At 45.9% G+C, this 14,091-nt stretch overlaps 1 protein-coding gene across 1 annotated transcript in view; it reads right to left on the bottom strand.

The window, feature by feature from the left end:
* The window catches only part of LOC119381075 (nose resistant to fluoxetine protein 6), a 51,711-nt gene that overhangs the window by 17,046 nt on the left and 20,574 nt on the right, over window positions 1-14,091 (bottom strand). The window contains exons 5-9 of the mRNA XM_037649066.2: window positions 7,567-7,667; window positions 4,461-4,643; window positions 3,765-3,858; window positions 2,989-3,084; window positions 1,055-1,223 (exon numbers count right to left, since the gene is read on the bottom strand). Coding sequence (XP_037504994.1) covers window positions 1,055-1,223; window positions 2,989-3,084; window positions 3,765-3,858; window positions 4,461-4,643; window positions 7,567-7,667 — 643 coding nt within the window. The remainder of the gene's footprint in view (window positions 1-1,054; window positions 1,224-2,988; window positions 3,085-3,764; window positions 3,859-4,460; window positions 4,644-7,566; window positions 7,668-14,091) is intronic.

The raw sequence follows: 14,091 nt of genomic DNA, 5'->3' as shown, positions 1-14,091 counted from the left end.
CCCTAATTAGCGTCGTGCTAATCAGTATGATCATAATTAGCTCTGTCTTAGCTTTACACGGCTTCATTAGCACGGTCTTAGTAAGACGTGTCTTAATTAGCTCGATCTTAGCATGACATGGCTTAATTAGCTATACCGCCCAGCCAATTAGCCAATCAGCCGGGCGCACATGGTAGGGGAGCGAGCAGACGTTTAATAAGAGGACGATGAGGGCGCGACCACGATGAGGGTCGACCATACAGGCCGACCATGATGATTACACATGTGGCCTCGGCGATTAGCTCCGGCCGCTGTGTTATAAGGCGCTCGGCCGAAGCTAATCTCAGACAACGTTACTAGAACGTTGATCTCAGAGGCCGCGGTGCTGATTATTCTAAAGGATAATTAGTGCAGACATTAAACGCTTGAAAAGGATTTTAAACAGCCCGTACCTCTAAAATATATGGTTAGTAAAAGTTTCTGACACTTTTCTTGCATGGGTGCACTTCTGCACTCAGCGGAACGACAAACAAATGCAAGAAGATGCATCTGGTTTCAAGACACCACCCACATTTGTCGACCGCCCTTGACGTGACGCCGCGTTCCATCGTAACCAATGGAACGCAGCGCGCGCTGAGGGATAGATTCGACCTTTTCGAACTGTTAGCTCGCTCAAAAGGGGGTGTCACGAGAGCTCGGAAAGATTCCGAGTTTCGCCAAACTCAGGCCATCCTGCATAGCACCCCGTGTCCCATAATAGTGTTAGCATAATCTTACCAGCTGATAGTTGACGCTTGAATTTCTTAACTTCTGGTGACGATGAGTGATTCCAAGCCATAATCGCAGCCTTACTTTTCGGTTCGTGATGACGTATACAAGTTTCATCTAGAGTAACAATTTGTTGTAAAAATATATCTCCCTCGCGGGCCAAATGTTTACGAGAGATGTCCAACACATGTAAGCCAAATTAGCGTCTCTGGCAAACGTATGTGTATATGATTGTGCCTTTTGAACACGCTGTTACTTGTGCCGAAGCAGGACTTATGGTCGACAGATGAAGGTGGGTTACACATACCACGTCGAGCGGGTTGCGCAAGTTGGACACGTGCACAAGCACGTGCCACCAGTTGCGGCGGCAGACGTCGTTGACGAGGTACTGAACCACGTCGTCCACCAGGGGCCCAGACACAAGCAGAGGGTATAGGAAGAACACGCCCACCAGGAATGCTCCAGGTACCGTCAGCCTGGGCTCAAAAACGCTCTCGTCAGCGGGAAATGGGCTTTGGATTTGGTAGGCTCCACGACAGTCGTAAGGATGACATTTGTAAGGCATGCATTTGAAATTTCAAGATTATTCTCTACAGCTTGTTCTCGGCCTCTTTTTCTTCATCACCACATTGTATAACATTTCACACGACAACAATACATTATCAAAGGTATAATTGACAACCATCCGTCTAGCACCGTGGTTTAGCTCAATTGGTAGAGCGACCGCCCCGGAAAGGTGTTGGTCCCGGGATCGATCCCCGGACCACGACGAATTTTTTCTTCAACTAGAGGCGTTCCTTTCTGAGAAATTTGTATGGATCCCCTTGTGGCTTCGTGCTACTACAATTGGGTGGTTGTCTATTATCCCTTTCATAACCCCTGCGCCAACTTGTGGGAGTCCACAGAACTCATTAACGAGAACAATACATTCTGCTATACGTACACATTTTCATGATATACCAATAAAATTACGCGCTTTCGGTTTTTACCTCCCTGAAATTCGGTGTGCTTTTCGAAATCTTTATTTCTGTGCAATAATTCGCTTTTGTTTTATTGAATATATTGTTTCAGGCGAAATGTTACTGGCTTTTTCCGGTGTGTACATTTTCACGCCGAGAACGCCATTTTGTTTTCTTGTATTTTTGCGAGTCCGTTGTTCTCAAGCTTTGCTGACGCTGGAACATTATGTATCACTGCAGATCTCACTCTTGCATCTTGTGTATATGCACCTAATATATCCAAGATAACACAGCTATCGAGGGGAGCTCAGCAAATACACATCAACGCCTTGCATTGATGCCGCTATGCAGGAATTAAGGGTCACTGTTTTTGATATTCGAACACAAATAAAGGGACGCTTTATTTGTAACATTGCGTCGGCACAAAGCTCGAATAAGTAATCTTAAAGATAGACTATAGGCAAGGATAAGTAAACTAGCCAAGTTCGCCAATCGCCCGAAAAGTGCGATGACATGGACCAACAGTATCCGCAACGTACCCCAAGCCTCCAACCACTTGTCGTTTCGTTGCAGCTAGCCGCCGGCGTAATACACGCGTAAATTAAAAAAAAAGGGCTCGGGCTGCAGGTTATTAGTGACCCGACCCTCTTAGACTACGTGCAACGGAGAGCACATACCAATCTACTGCTTACATCACCTCTATCATCGTCTTACCTAACCGATAAAGTTGCCTGCAATAACCCGCTTCAATTAGCGGCCTATTTACAAAAAAAAAAAAAGATCAGCACATATTTGTAGTTGTTTTAAGTTTAAAACGATGTCGCTGAGCCATATTAGGTATAACTTCTCAAACCTTAGTTGGCAGGTTTGGTAGAAATGGGCAGTGTGGCAGCCTTTCTATCAATGCACGTTTCATGCACCCATTATCACCTGAAGCCAACAGTAGTATATGCCGTACACGCCGCAATGATTCCGTGGATATAGCACTGCATACGCTGCTGAGCACCAAGTCGCGGGTTCGATTCCCGACCTGGACAGCCATATACCGATGGGAGTAGGGCGCGAGAACGCTCATGTGCCGTGCCTTGGGTGCACGTCGAAGAATTCCAGGTGGTCAAAATTAATCCGGAGACCTCCACTACAGCGTCCCTCATAATCCACTGCACAGTTTCGGAACGCTAATCCACGCTATTTTTTGACAACACATGCGCTATGAACACACACAACGCTGCCAACCACATGTTCTGCAGACGTCATTTCTTTGAATTAAGACTTCACCTACCTAATGTATCTCATCACTACTGTCACAGGAAGGAGAAACCAAATAGACTTCTTTCTTTTGACTTCGTTCAAGATGCCAAAAGCAACCAAGAAACCGCTGAAAAAAAGTTGAAAAAACAAAGGCGTAAATCTTACGACACCCACTAAAAAATTGTAGGACACTTTCGCATTCAGTTTTATCGTTCATGAACAGTTTTATCGACGGCCGACGCTCTGTTCGCCGCTATCAGTGTACAGTGTGTATTCCTGTAGTTTGATTTTCCTTTTCCCGGCCACAAGTTCGGCCAAATAAACGAGTGAGTTTCATCTTAGACACGTCGCCTGCTGCCTTCGTCGACGTCACGGCCCGTGACAATATATCGTTCAACAGTTCTTTATACGCTTTAAAAACGTGAAAATTTTGTCTTATCATTCATAGCTGAGGAACCTCATCGTGAAATTTCGTAGTGATCGCGATATACGTTAGCCGATATTAATGCATCTAAACACAGAGCACTGAATTAGCGATATAGCAAATAGCGATATGATCTACGTTTTTCGGGCAATTAAGTCCATGCACTCGTTTGTATGCAACCATAAATGGCTGGTGAGCCAACATCTCCGCATAGATGACATAGACGAAGTGTCATTTAAAATAAACTTTTTTTTTGTCTTTTCTACTTGACACATATAGGAACGAAATCGGTGCAGTGTGACATGCAAGTGTACATAAGAAGCACAAGGGCTGAACTTTGTGATAAGTATCGCACAACACAAGTATACCCACTGCTTCCTCACCTCATAATGAAGAACGTCTCAACGGACAGCATTCCGTTAATGATAACCGTGAAGGCAAATCCGTCGATTATGTCGAGTGCCTTCATTGCCCTAACTGAAAATAAAAAGATAGGAACTATTATTCACATAATATAGAGCTTCCCACAAAATTCCAAGCTTTACAATTGTGAAATGGCGCACGTCTGCGCGTACCAGCATGACGCTTACTCTGTACGTCAGGCTAAGCGGATTTGTGTCGTTGGAATCTCAAGCGTGACCATAGGCGTGCGCACAAGGGGGGGGGGGGGTAATTATTTAAGGGGCGGCGCCAAGTCTACCCACACTTTCACTAAGTCCGACCTGTCCTGTCATTGTTTACTGTGCAGGCTTATCGCCACGCAGGTTTTTGACGATGACGGCGGTCGAAGACCCCTGATATTGCATTGCAAGAACTGTCCATTTCCATCCTTTACCCCTGGAAAATCGGGGACCAAAGACAGGCCGTGGTGAGAAGCACGTCATCGCTTCACTTCCATTTTTGCATCCATTGCGAAGCTTGTTTTCTTTCTGACCCGACCAACAGGAGGGGGGGGGGGGGGCTGCGATGAAACTTGCCCCCCCCCCCCCCCCCAATGAAGAATCCTGCGCACGCCTATGGGCGTGAAAGCAAGAAAGCGAAGAAATGAGGTAGTTTGGTGTTTGTACATGTGTACTCACACATGACATGATAGTCCACGATGGCGTAATTGTGGCACAACGTGATCCAGAGGTACGAGATGACCCGGATTCCGTGCAAGCAGCGCAGCCGGTGAGCGTCCGTTTCCTTGCCGGAGGAGCGATCCAGCAGGGCTCTCGTGTTGCTGACGGCCGAGAAGGACAGCAGCAACCGCAGGCATAATGCTACGCGACGCACCATCAGGCATTGCGCTTTGAATTCAGCCAATGACGTCACTTGCACCAGAACCGACGCTTGTAGTGCAACGCGAATTTTCTAAGCGCGGCCTCATCAGTTCCGCTATACAGTGCTTTAAATTAAGCTTAACACATTCCTAAGGTGTCTTTTTTAACTGCCAGCTGAAACGTTGCGTAGCGGATAGCTACACACTTTTTTCATTCATTTCGTAAGAAAAGCATGCGGAATTCATACGGAATATGTTTCTCAATCCCAGTAGAAACGCTTGCGAAAAAACAGATGGGATTAATTGCATGTCACAGCAGCCTATTACTGCACTAGCAAAAAATCGAGCCCCTCGGATCTCCTGGTCCTTTTACGCTAATAACACAGCGAGGACCTCGAACATAAGTCTCGGTGCCATGAGACAGCATACAAGTGTTTGTTGATAAGTTGCCTGCTCTAGATAAGCTCACGTGTAAGGTGACGCATGCTCGGTTGAAAGGACGTTTCATGTCCACCGCCTTAATTGGGCATGAGCGACGCTAGCTAACACTCCCAGGGTTAATCCTGTACGTATCCACAAACAAAAAAGAAAAAAAAATCCCAAGCAAGTGGGTGGAAGCATGGCCATCGCGGTAGCTTATTTAGCACAGTGCGCACAATGCGGACGATTAACCAACTAGCCCAAGAATACATTTTGTCAAGTGACGCTTGTTCACTGTTATCTCGATATTCTCTCCAATTCTGTGAATTCTTCCTCTTTAGTTATTACGTACGGAAAAATGTCTTCTAGTACAAAAGAAACCTTGCGACGTTCCTTGATCTCACTGTGTATGCATTAAACAAAAAGGTAGCGCCACAAGTTAGAGATCCTGGGAGCTCGTTATCTTGTTAATCACCGCCATGCGACGTACCATGCAATGAAGCAAGAAAAAAAAAAAAACATAGTGGAACTGAACTGTCATGTTTAATTGAAATGTAGAGATATTGAGGTGAGAACATATGAAGGTTGCAAAAAATGTACACTCGCGTAATGCGGTAGATGTGGGCTCGGTCCCCATGCATTTGTGCAAAGCTATCTTTTTCACTCATTTTCATATCTTTTCACCTTGTTTTGTGTGGATTTTAACGAACTCGCCTGCGATGAAACTCTTTCTATTTCACTTGGATGGAACTGTTTCATCCCGTTCACACATTCAGATAACTTCACTTTAACTGTGGCATCAAATAAAAAATTATGAATGGACCTTCAGAAAAAAGCGGAGTATAACTGCAACAAGAAATTAGAAAAGTTTCTGATGCTGTGAAAAGGAAACGAAAACTTGTAGGACGCTTGAGCTTCGCCTTCAAGAGTAGAACGCGATAGCGTAATCGGGGCCCGTGCGCATCGCCTTCTCAACTGCTATAGCCTGGTTTCGGTTCTCGATGGATGCCTCAACCGTACCGCAAGGCAGGATTGCCGTTGTTGGCTATATCTTTGCCCCAAGTTGACTGCTTTACGACCCCGTATGGCGACAAAAATTACAGGTTGTCGTCATGACTACTTTTTGGCTACTTTGAGATTCTATTTTCGCGCATTTAGTAGCCATTTTTCTTATTTTCAGGTAACATATAACGAGCAAGCCTAACGAGTATACCCTTCGTTTCCAAGCTTTTCTAACGTGTCATCCGATGCGTGCGCAGTACTCCCCCCGCCAGCAGTCTGGTGCTCATCGAGACACTTCAACGCAATGTGCGACGAGCCTGCCTAGACGGAGTGAAGAAGTTCTTGTTCGTTTAGTCAATGTGACTCGCACCCACTGTGAGGGATTGGTGAAGAATTCGGTGGTTTCATAAATTTAAATAAGAATTATAAACGGGGAAGTTGTACAATATAACTCGCAAATTAAAGATGAAATTTAAGTGAGCCCTTTTTGCTAAGATAAAACTGGGGACGAAGTTGACCGCATGTTGGCAAACGCGTGGCTAGCACGCTGTTCACGTTGCCTGCCATCGATGCTGCCGATATACGAGCCAGTTTCTAATGCTGATGCACAGCGCGTGTTCTCGTGTGAACTTGACAAAAACAGAGGTCCGCAACAAAATGAAGCTGGACTGACCAGCTTCAACCAGATATCACTACACGAAGCTGGACTGGCATAATGGTAACATCTAATCATCTCCGGTCCGCGACTTCAAGCACGACCTGCTTTCACGATAAATGTTTGGTCGGCTAGAATGTTCCAATCTTACATGGGTCTCTCGCAATTACTCTATCTCTGCTACACAGACTGTATGCAGGCGCACGGAACTTATAATTCGTTCATTTATTTGCAACTTGCTTATGGCTTGGAGACGCTTATGGGATGCTTGCTTATAGGCTTGAAGGAACACGCGAACCTACGTAGCTGCACACTTTGTTGACGACGTGGCTGGTGATGATGACGATGATGATGATAATAGTGATTGCTGAGCCCTTCGTAATGGGTGGGCAGCTTGAAACCACCCACTCGTTACGCCATTCACGGGTGTAGCGCCTGGTACGGCTCTACGATTCTACCACGCAATATTACATCTGTTAACGTGACTCCTAGCCCGACATGACAACTGTATAGGGTCTTTTTCCGAAACAGTCTCAACCCCTGGCGTGGCTCCGTGGCAGAACATCTGACGGCCACGAAGAATGTCTCGGTTCGATTCCGCCACGATCACCGATTTTATTATTTGCATCCATAGGGATTTTTCGCTCACGGACAACGCCGCCAATGCCTACACCGCATTTTCTGCGACACGGGCTTTTCAACGCTATCGGGTTGCAAGAGAGGCGCAAGGAAGTTAAAAGAAAAATGAGTAAGCTTCATTTGGATAACTTAATTACTAGATAATGTCGAATCTACATCAATGTAAACGTTACCAGATGCCAAACTGGAGTTGCGAGTAGTAGCTCACGTTTTTCCAGGTCCTTGCTGGATCCTCCGTTAAAAAATATCAGCCATAATTCCAACGTCGATGCTGACAGCAAGAGTAAACCGAGAACGCTCAACAGGCATCTGTAAAGGGAAAACGAGGACAGGCAAATTAGAGAAGTGGCCTCACAGGCAGGCTTTTTCGGCATCTAAAACCCCAGAGACTTACTTATATTCTTATTCTTTAAATCAAACGGCACTTTTGAGGTTCCACTGGAAGAACGCCCAGTGCCCCGTTTTACGGGGGTGTGCACCGCTCGCTCAGTGGAAGGACACTACCTTCATTACCCCCCTCCATTTTATGAAAGCTATTTCGAAAGCTCGCCGAAAACGATGTCACACAATCAACGTTCTATCCATTTCTCGAGGCTAAAAGTGATTCCACTTGCACTATAGATGAGGTGATCACAGAATGATTACATAAAATTAATTATGAATGGTAATAATAGTTGCAAGGCGCTGAAAAATCATCTCGATTTCGCTGGTACATCTAATGTCTTCTTTCCAAAGAGGCTCGCTTTCCCGGCTGACTCGTACATGCACATTAGCGTCACGAAGCAAGAGCCAGTATCGATATGTTTTTCGAAACCTGACGTCAAATCCCCTTAAAAAATGGTCCATATATGAGATTTGGGAAAGGCCTTCATTCAAATGGTAACTTAGCTGATATATTGTCCCCCCCCCCTCTTCCCCCGCTCCCACCTTCCCCGCCCAGCCCTTGCGGGATACTTTTTCGTTACTGCGGCCCGTTGGCTGCGGTGAGTTTGAGACCCCTGCTCTAATGGCACGTATATGGGGGGGGGGGGGGGGGGTATGGTAACGAGAAAGAAGCACAATACTTTACTGACGCTGCATAAACACATGTATGCGTTGGCAGAAGGGTATAGGGACGGTTAGCACAAATGTAGCCGCTAGTGAACACACTCACTTGATATAGGGACGGATTGTGTTCACTCTGGATTGTGTAACCATTCGCTATTGTGTAACTCATTTTAGCTAGAATAGCTCTGTAGGGCCGTATAGTGTTTTTTTTTCTTCTGTGCTTTATCCTCGATTTCATTCACATGACGTGATGAGAAATCGTCGAGCAAAGAATCTCACCGGAGCCAACGTTACGACTTGTTCAACGCTTTCACATCGCTGCAAGGGTGCTATGCAGGATGGCCCGAGCTTCTCTGGCACACGAGTTTGCTCCGAGCTTGCATTACGGCGGTCATGACAGGAGGACAGTGCGGAGCACGCGATAGCAGCGTTGATAAAAACGGCTACAAGAACGAGCATGGCGTCACGTACGCATGTGCGGCATTTGCGACGGTTTTCAAAGGAACGCCGCGAGCGAACGCGTCAGCGCCGCCACGCAGTCAACATTTTGACAGTGCAGCGACGTCAGCGTGATTGTCGCGCTGTCTTTTTGCCAACTGATCATCGCGCCTCCCACGGGCGTGTTCGTGGACGTTTGTCCTCTTTCGGGCAAGTTCTTTCGTTCCACCTGCAGCATGGAAATTTGCACTCTCGAAGGCAACAAGGGCGCACGCGCAGCACTCTGGTGCAGCTCGTTTGGCTTCTCTGGAATATTACAGATAAATAAATGGACAGGTTACTGCTATACTTACATTACACGTCTGAAGATTTTTCTGTAGTAGCGAATCGGTAGAAACAATGCCTCCACAAACAAGTCAATAGTAAACAAGTAAATAATTCTCACCGAAAATCCCACCAGGGGCGCTTGCTTCATAGCTGTGAGTGGTATGTCATGAGAGCGGTGAAAGTGAATGCGAGACATCGTACCCACGTGATGATATAACCTTTAGTTCTTCGTGCGTGTGTGCATAGTCTGTGCGATTAGGCTCATAGATGACTCGTGCCGCTCGCTGGCGTTGCGTCGTGAGCACTGTTTCTCTGCAAGAGGAAACGCGGTGGGCGGACCCGTTCTTCGCCACGGGCGTCTGTCAATCAAATTGATTGACGCGCGAACTCGGGCACAAACTCGTTGATTCTGAAAAGGCCCCAGTTCAACTCGTAACTGTCATAGTGCCGGTGTGCTTGTGAAGTGTTTTATGCGGTGGATGCTACTCAGCAGCTTCTTTGCATATAAAATAATTTGGTCAGCTTGCACTGCTTGCGCAAGGCTGGGGCCATCGGAGCAGCTTGTGATCACCCAGCTTCTTCCAGCTTTTTACGTGGCTCGTCTACTCAGTATGCTTGGTCTGCTTCGGAGTAATGACCGTGTCAGTTCGGTCTCAATATTGGTGCTATTGATTAGGAAGGGCCTAACTAACATGATATTGAATGTCCTTTCTTAATCGTTAATGTTTTAATTACTACGACATTAGTTACCCAGGTTTAATTCGCAAGGTCCTGAATAGCACAGAGGTAATTAGCATAACACTAATTAGCCCGATCCTAATTAACACGACTTCGGTGAGTAAGGTCTTCATTATATTGGGTTTAAGTACACGCCCCTAATTAGCGTCGTTTTAATTAGCACTAATTGTTGATGTTTTAATTACAGCAGCATTAATGACTCAGGTTTATTTCACAATGTCCTGAATAGTACAGAGGTAATTGGCATAATTCTAATGAGCACGATCCAAATAACACGCTCCTAATTAGCGTCGTGTTAGTTAATATTGACTTATAGTGTCTTAATTACCACGGCATTAACTACTCAGGTTTAATGCGCAAGGTCCTGAATAGTACAGATGTAATTAGCTGTAACATTCCAACACTGACAGAGACCGAAGATTTTATTCTTCTTCTTTCTCTTTCCCCCGTTCCCCCGCCAAAGCAGTTCTTCGTCGTCTTTGAGTCGCTACACTCTCCCTGGCTTTGTTTTCGTCCCTCCGTTGGATATAGGGAATCACATTGCTGATGGCAGCTACTTCCATGCCACCGTCTTCCGTTACGTAGCCGATGGTCTTAAGTATTCCGTCTTTTGTAGCCGTCTTGGTCACCTTAAATGGTCCCAACAGTTTTGTACTATGACTGTCATAGCCTTTCCGTATCAAAACTAGATCACCTAGAGTAATATTGGGGATCTTGTTGTTATGACGCTTGTCAAACGCTCGTTTAAGCGACTCCCTGTGTTTTCTTTGGCTCTCTGCAGTCTTCTTGGTCTCCTCAAGGTGTAGTTTTGTCTTGATTTCCAGCGTGTCGTCTGCAGGCAGATACGCCGGTTCACCGAAGGCCGCATACTGGGGACTGCATCCCAAAGCACTTGTATGGGATCTATTGTGATGCGACACTGCTGCTTGTAGGCAACATTTCCACCCTCCTGGGAATTCCGGGTACATGCTTATGTATTGTTTTATGTCCCGTATGACCCGTTCTGCGAGCCCGTTGGCTGACGGGTGGTATGGGGCTGTGAACTTCAGAGTGATGTTTTTTTCTTGTGCCCACTTAGCAAGTTCCTGGCTCCTAAATGCCGATCCATTGTCAGATACAATGCATTTCAGTCCCTTAAACATGTCCCTGTTCAGTAGTGCTATGACGGTTTGCGCATTCTCCCTTCCTGGCTTGGCCGCAACAATCCTTGAGCATTCGTCAATGCATACTAAGAAAGACTGAGTTCTCCTCACGCCTTCGCTTTTTTTCTTTAGCTCAGCGAAGTCAACATGAACGGTCTCAAACGGCACACTTGCGTGAGGTGGGAATATCATAGTGTCTGTTTTCTGCTTGTATTTAGCCTTCTTGAGTTGACAATTGTGGCAGGAGCTGATGTAATCGGCGACATCCTTCTTCATTCCTGGCCATGTAAATCGCCTTCTCAATTTGTAATAGGTTCGCCAAAACCCATCGTGTCCTCCTGAATGTGGGCTGTCATGATACAGCTCAAGAACCTTTTGTACCAAGGTAGCTGGAACCTGGAACTTTCCTCCTATGGGCATCAATTGTTCTGTACCTTCCCAGAGCTTGAGTAAGTTCACACTTTCCTTTTTCCCGCAGCCACTGATTACAGGAAGCCGAGAAAGTGCATCGGCATCTGACAATTCTTGCGCGCTTCTGTGTGCGACTTCAAAGTCAAACTGCTGGATTTCACTGATCCATCGGGCTATTCTCCCTTTTGGTTGTGAAACATTCAGCAAATGGGTAAGTGCCTGATGATCAGTGAATAGTTTGAACTTTGTACCTTCGATGTAAGATCGAAAATATCTCATTGCTAGAACAACAGCCAATGCCTCCTTCTCTGTTGTGCTGTAGTTCTGCTCTGCCTTCGTAAACGTATACGAATAGTAGCCAATAACTTGCGCTCCTCTTTCATGTTTTCGCTGATACAGAACAGCACCTGCACCGAAGTTGGAAGCATCTGTCGTCAGTTCAAAGGGAAGACTGAAATCGGGTAGCGTAAGGATCGGATCTGATGATATGGCTGATACTAAGTCATCGTAAGCCTTTTCACATTCATCAGTCCAAATAAAATCTTTGTTCTTGTGAAGCAAATTGTTCAATGGTTTCGCTCGGGCCGCAAAATTTTTTATGAAGTTTCTGAAGTGTCCGGCAAGCCCAAGGAAAACTCTGAGCGCATGTACACTATCTGGCTTCTTCATGTGCCTTACGCGCTCCACGGATTCTTCCTTAGTGCTTTTAGTAAATCCATCCAGGACGCGTCCAAGAAATGTAATTTTTGTCTTGAAGAACTCACTCTTCCTAAAGTTTACTTTCAGTTTAGCTTCGCTCAGTGCGATCAAAACAGCAGTCAGATGTTCAGCGTGAGACGTTTCATCTTTTGAATAGACTAAAATATCGTCGACATAGACGTTGCAAAATACTCCAAGAAAGGGTTTCAAGACGTCATTCATCATCTTTTGAAACCAGGCAGCGCTGTTCTTCCACCCGAAAGGTAAGCGATTGTACTCATATATGTCAAAGGGAGTGACAAAGGCCGTGTACATTTTATATTCCTCTTCGAGTGGTACCTGCCAAAATCCTTTGCAAAGATCTATTCTGGAGAAGACTTTGCAACCTCCCGTTTCCTCAATTATTCCATCAATTCTTGGCATAGGAAAAGGGAATAGGTCCGTTTGGTGATTCAAAATTCGGTAGTCTGTACATAGTCTCAAAGATCCATCTTCTTTAGGAGCCAGTGTAATTGGTGAGGCGAACGTAGACACCGATGGTCGTATTATGCCAGCATCTAACATATTTTGGATCTCACTTTTCAACCAAACTTTCTTCTCGCGTGACATGTTGTAAGGCTTTCTCCTGACCGGTGTAACGTCTTTCAGCTTGAAAGGAACCGAAAATTTTGTTGTTGCTGGTGGATAGTTGCTTAAGCAGACAAGTTCGGGGAACTTGCGGCGGACGTCGTCTTCACATGTAATAAGGCGATCTGCGATACTCAATGAGGCGCACGTCTCTTTCGCCACAGTCACTTCATCATTCCAATAAAGGTTTAACTTTAGGGTCTTCATATCAGGTCGGGAAAGCAAAAATTTGTAGTCACATCCTTTTACTACGAGAGCGTCAATGTCAGCATTCTGGCCTTGAAAAGAGACACTTGTTCTCACCCATTTATCGTAAATTTGTCTCGTCCCATCAAAACTTTGTACTTGTACCGACCTCCCTCGAATAATTTCTTTCCTCTTTACAAGTGCCTCATTTATGACAGACACAGATGCCCCACTATCTACGAGAGCATCAACATCTTCACCATTTACCTTTAGTTTGATATACAGAAGGTTAAGCGCCGTTAGAAAAACAGTCTCCAATTTCGTCGTCGGGTGGGACTGTGCACCCTCTTTTATTCGTTTTTTGTTTCAGCTGCATCTGGATGCGAAGAAGCCATATGCTCTTGTTCGTTACTGGCATCGGAGATTACATTGACCACTCGGTTTCGACCATGCCAATTGTCAGGATCACGTGACCTCCAAGGTGCCCTGTCAGGATGATAATCTGGCCAACGTGGGTTCTGGGAAGTCGAATCAATTGAGAGTTTCCTGAAAGAAACTAGAAGTTCCTCGACAGTTTTTGGCGATTGCACTTGTGCCTGTCTCTGGAGTTCCTTAGGAAGGCCGTGAATAATGAGCGGTACTATCGCCGACTCCGGAAGTTCCGGGTTTGCCATTTGAAGAAGCCGCCTTTTCTCATAAAAATACTCTAGGGGCTTTCCTGATCGAAATTTGTAAAAATTGCTTGGTCCCACCTTTCAACGGGGTTTTCGTCGAAAGCTGCCAGGAAACTGCTTTTCCATTCATCCCATGTGTCGGTCTCGTGTCCAGCGTAGTGAAGCTCGTACCACTTTCGAGCCAGTCCGGTAAGGAATGGACGCATGTTCCTGATGCGCTCACTGGATTCTTGCCACGAGTTGTCCTCACACGCGTGTTCGTAGAACTTGATCCAGGTGTCCGGCCTTGTGCTTTCACCATCAAATGGATCAGGCTTTGCTATTTCCTTGTTGGGTCTTTGTTGTGCCTGGATGACGGCAAGAAGACTATCCATGAACTGCTGCTGTCGCTCTGCGTGCTGCTGCTGACGGTGGAGCATTTCCATGAGGCATGAGCCAACGGAA

Source organism: Rhipicephalus sanguineus, chromosome 1, assembly GCF_013339695.2.
Source record: "Rhipicephalus sanguineus isolate Rsan-2018 chromosome 1, BIME_Rsan_1.4, whole genome shotgun sequence".
Taxonomy (NCBI): domain Eukaryota; kingdom Metazoa; phylum Arthropoda; class Arachnida; order Ixodida; family Ixodidae; genus Rhipicephalus; species Rhipicephalus sanguineus.
The sequence above is the reverse complement of the archived record's forward strand: the minus strand, read 5'-3'. Positions and strand labels throughout refer to the sequence as shown.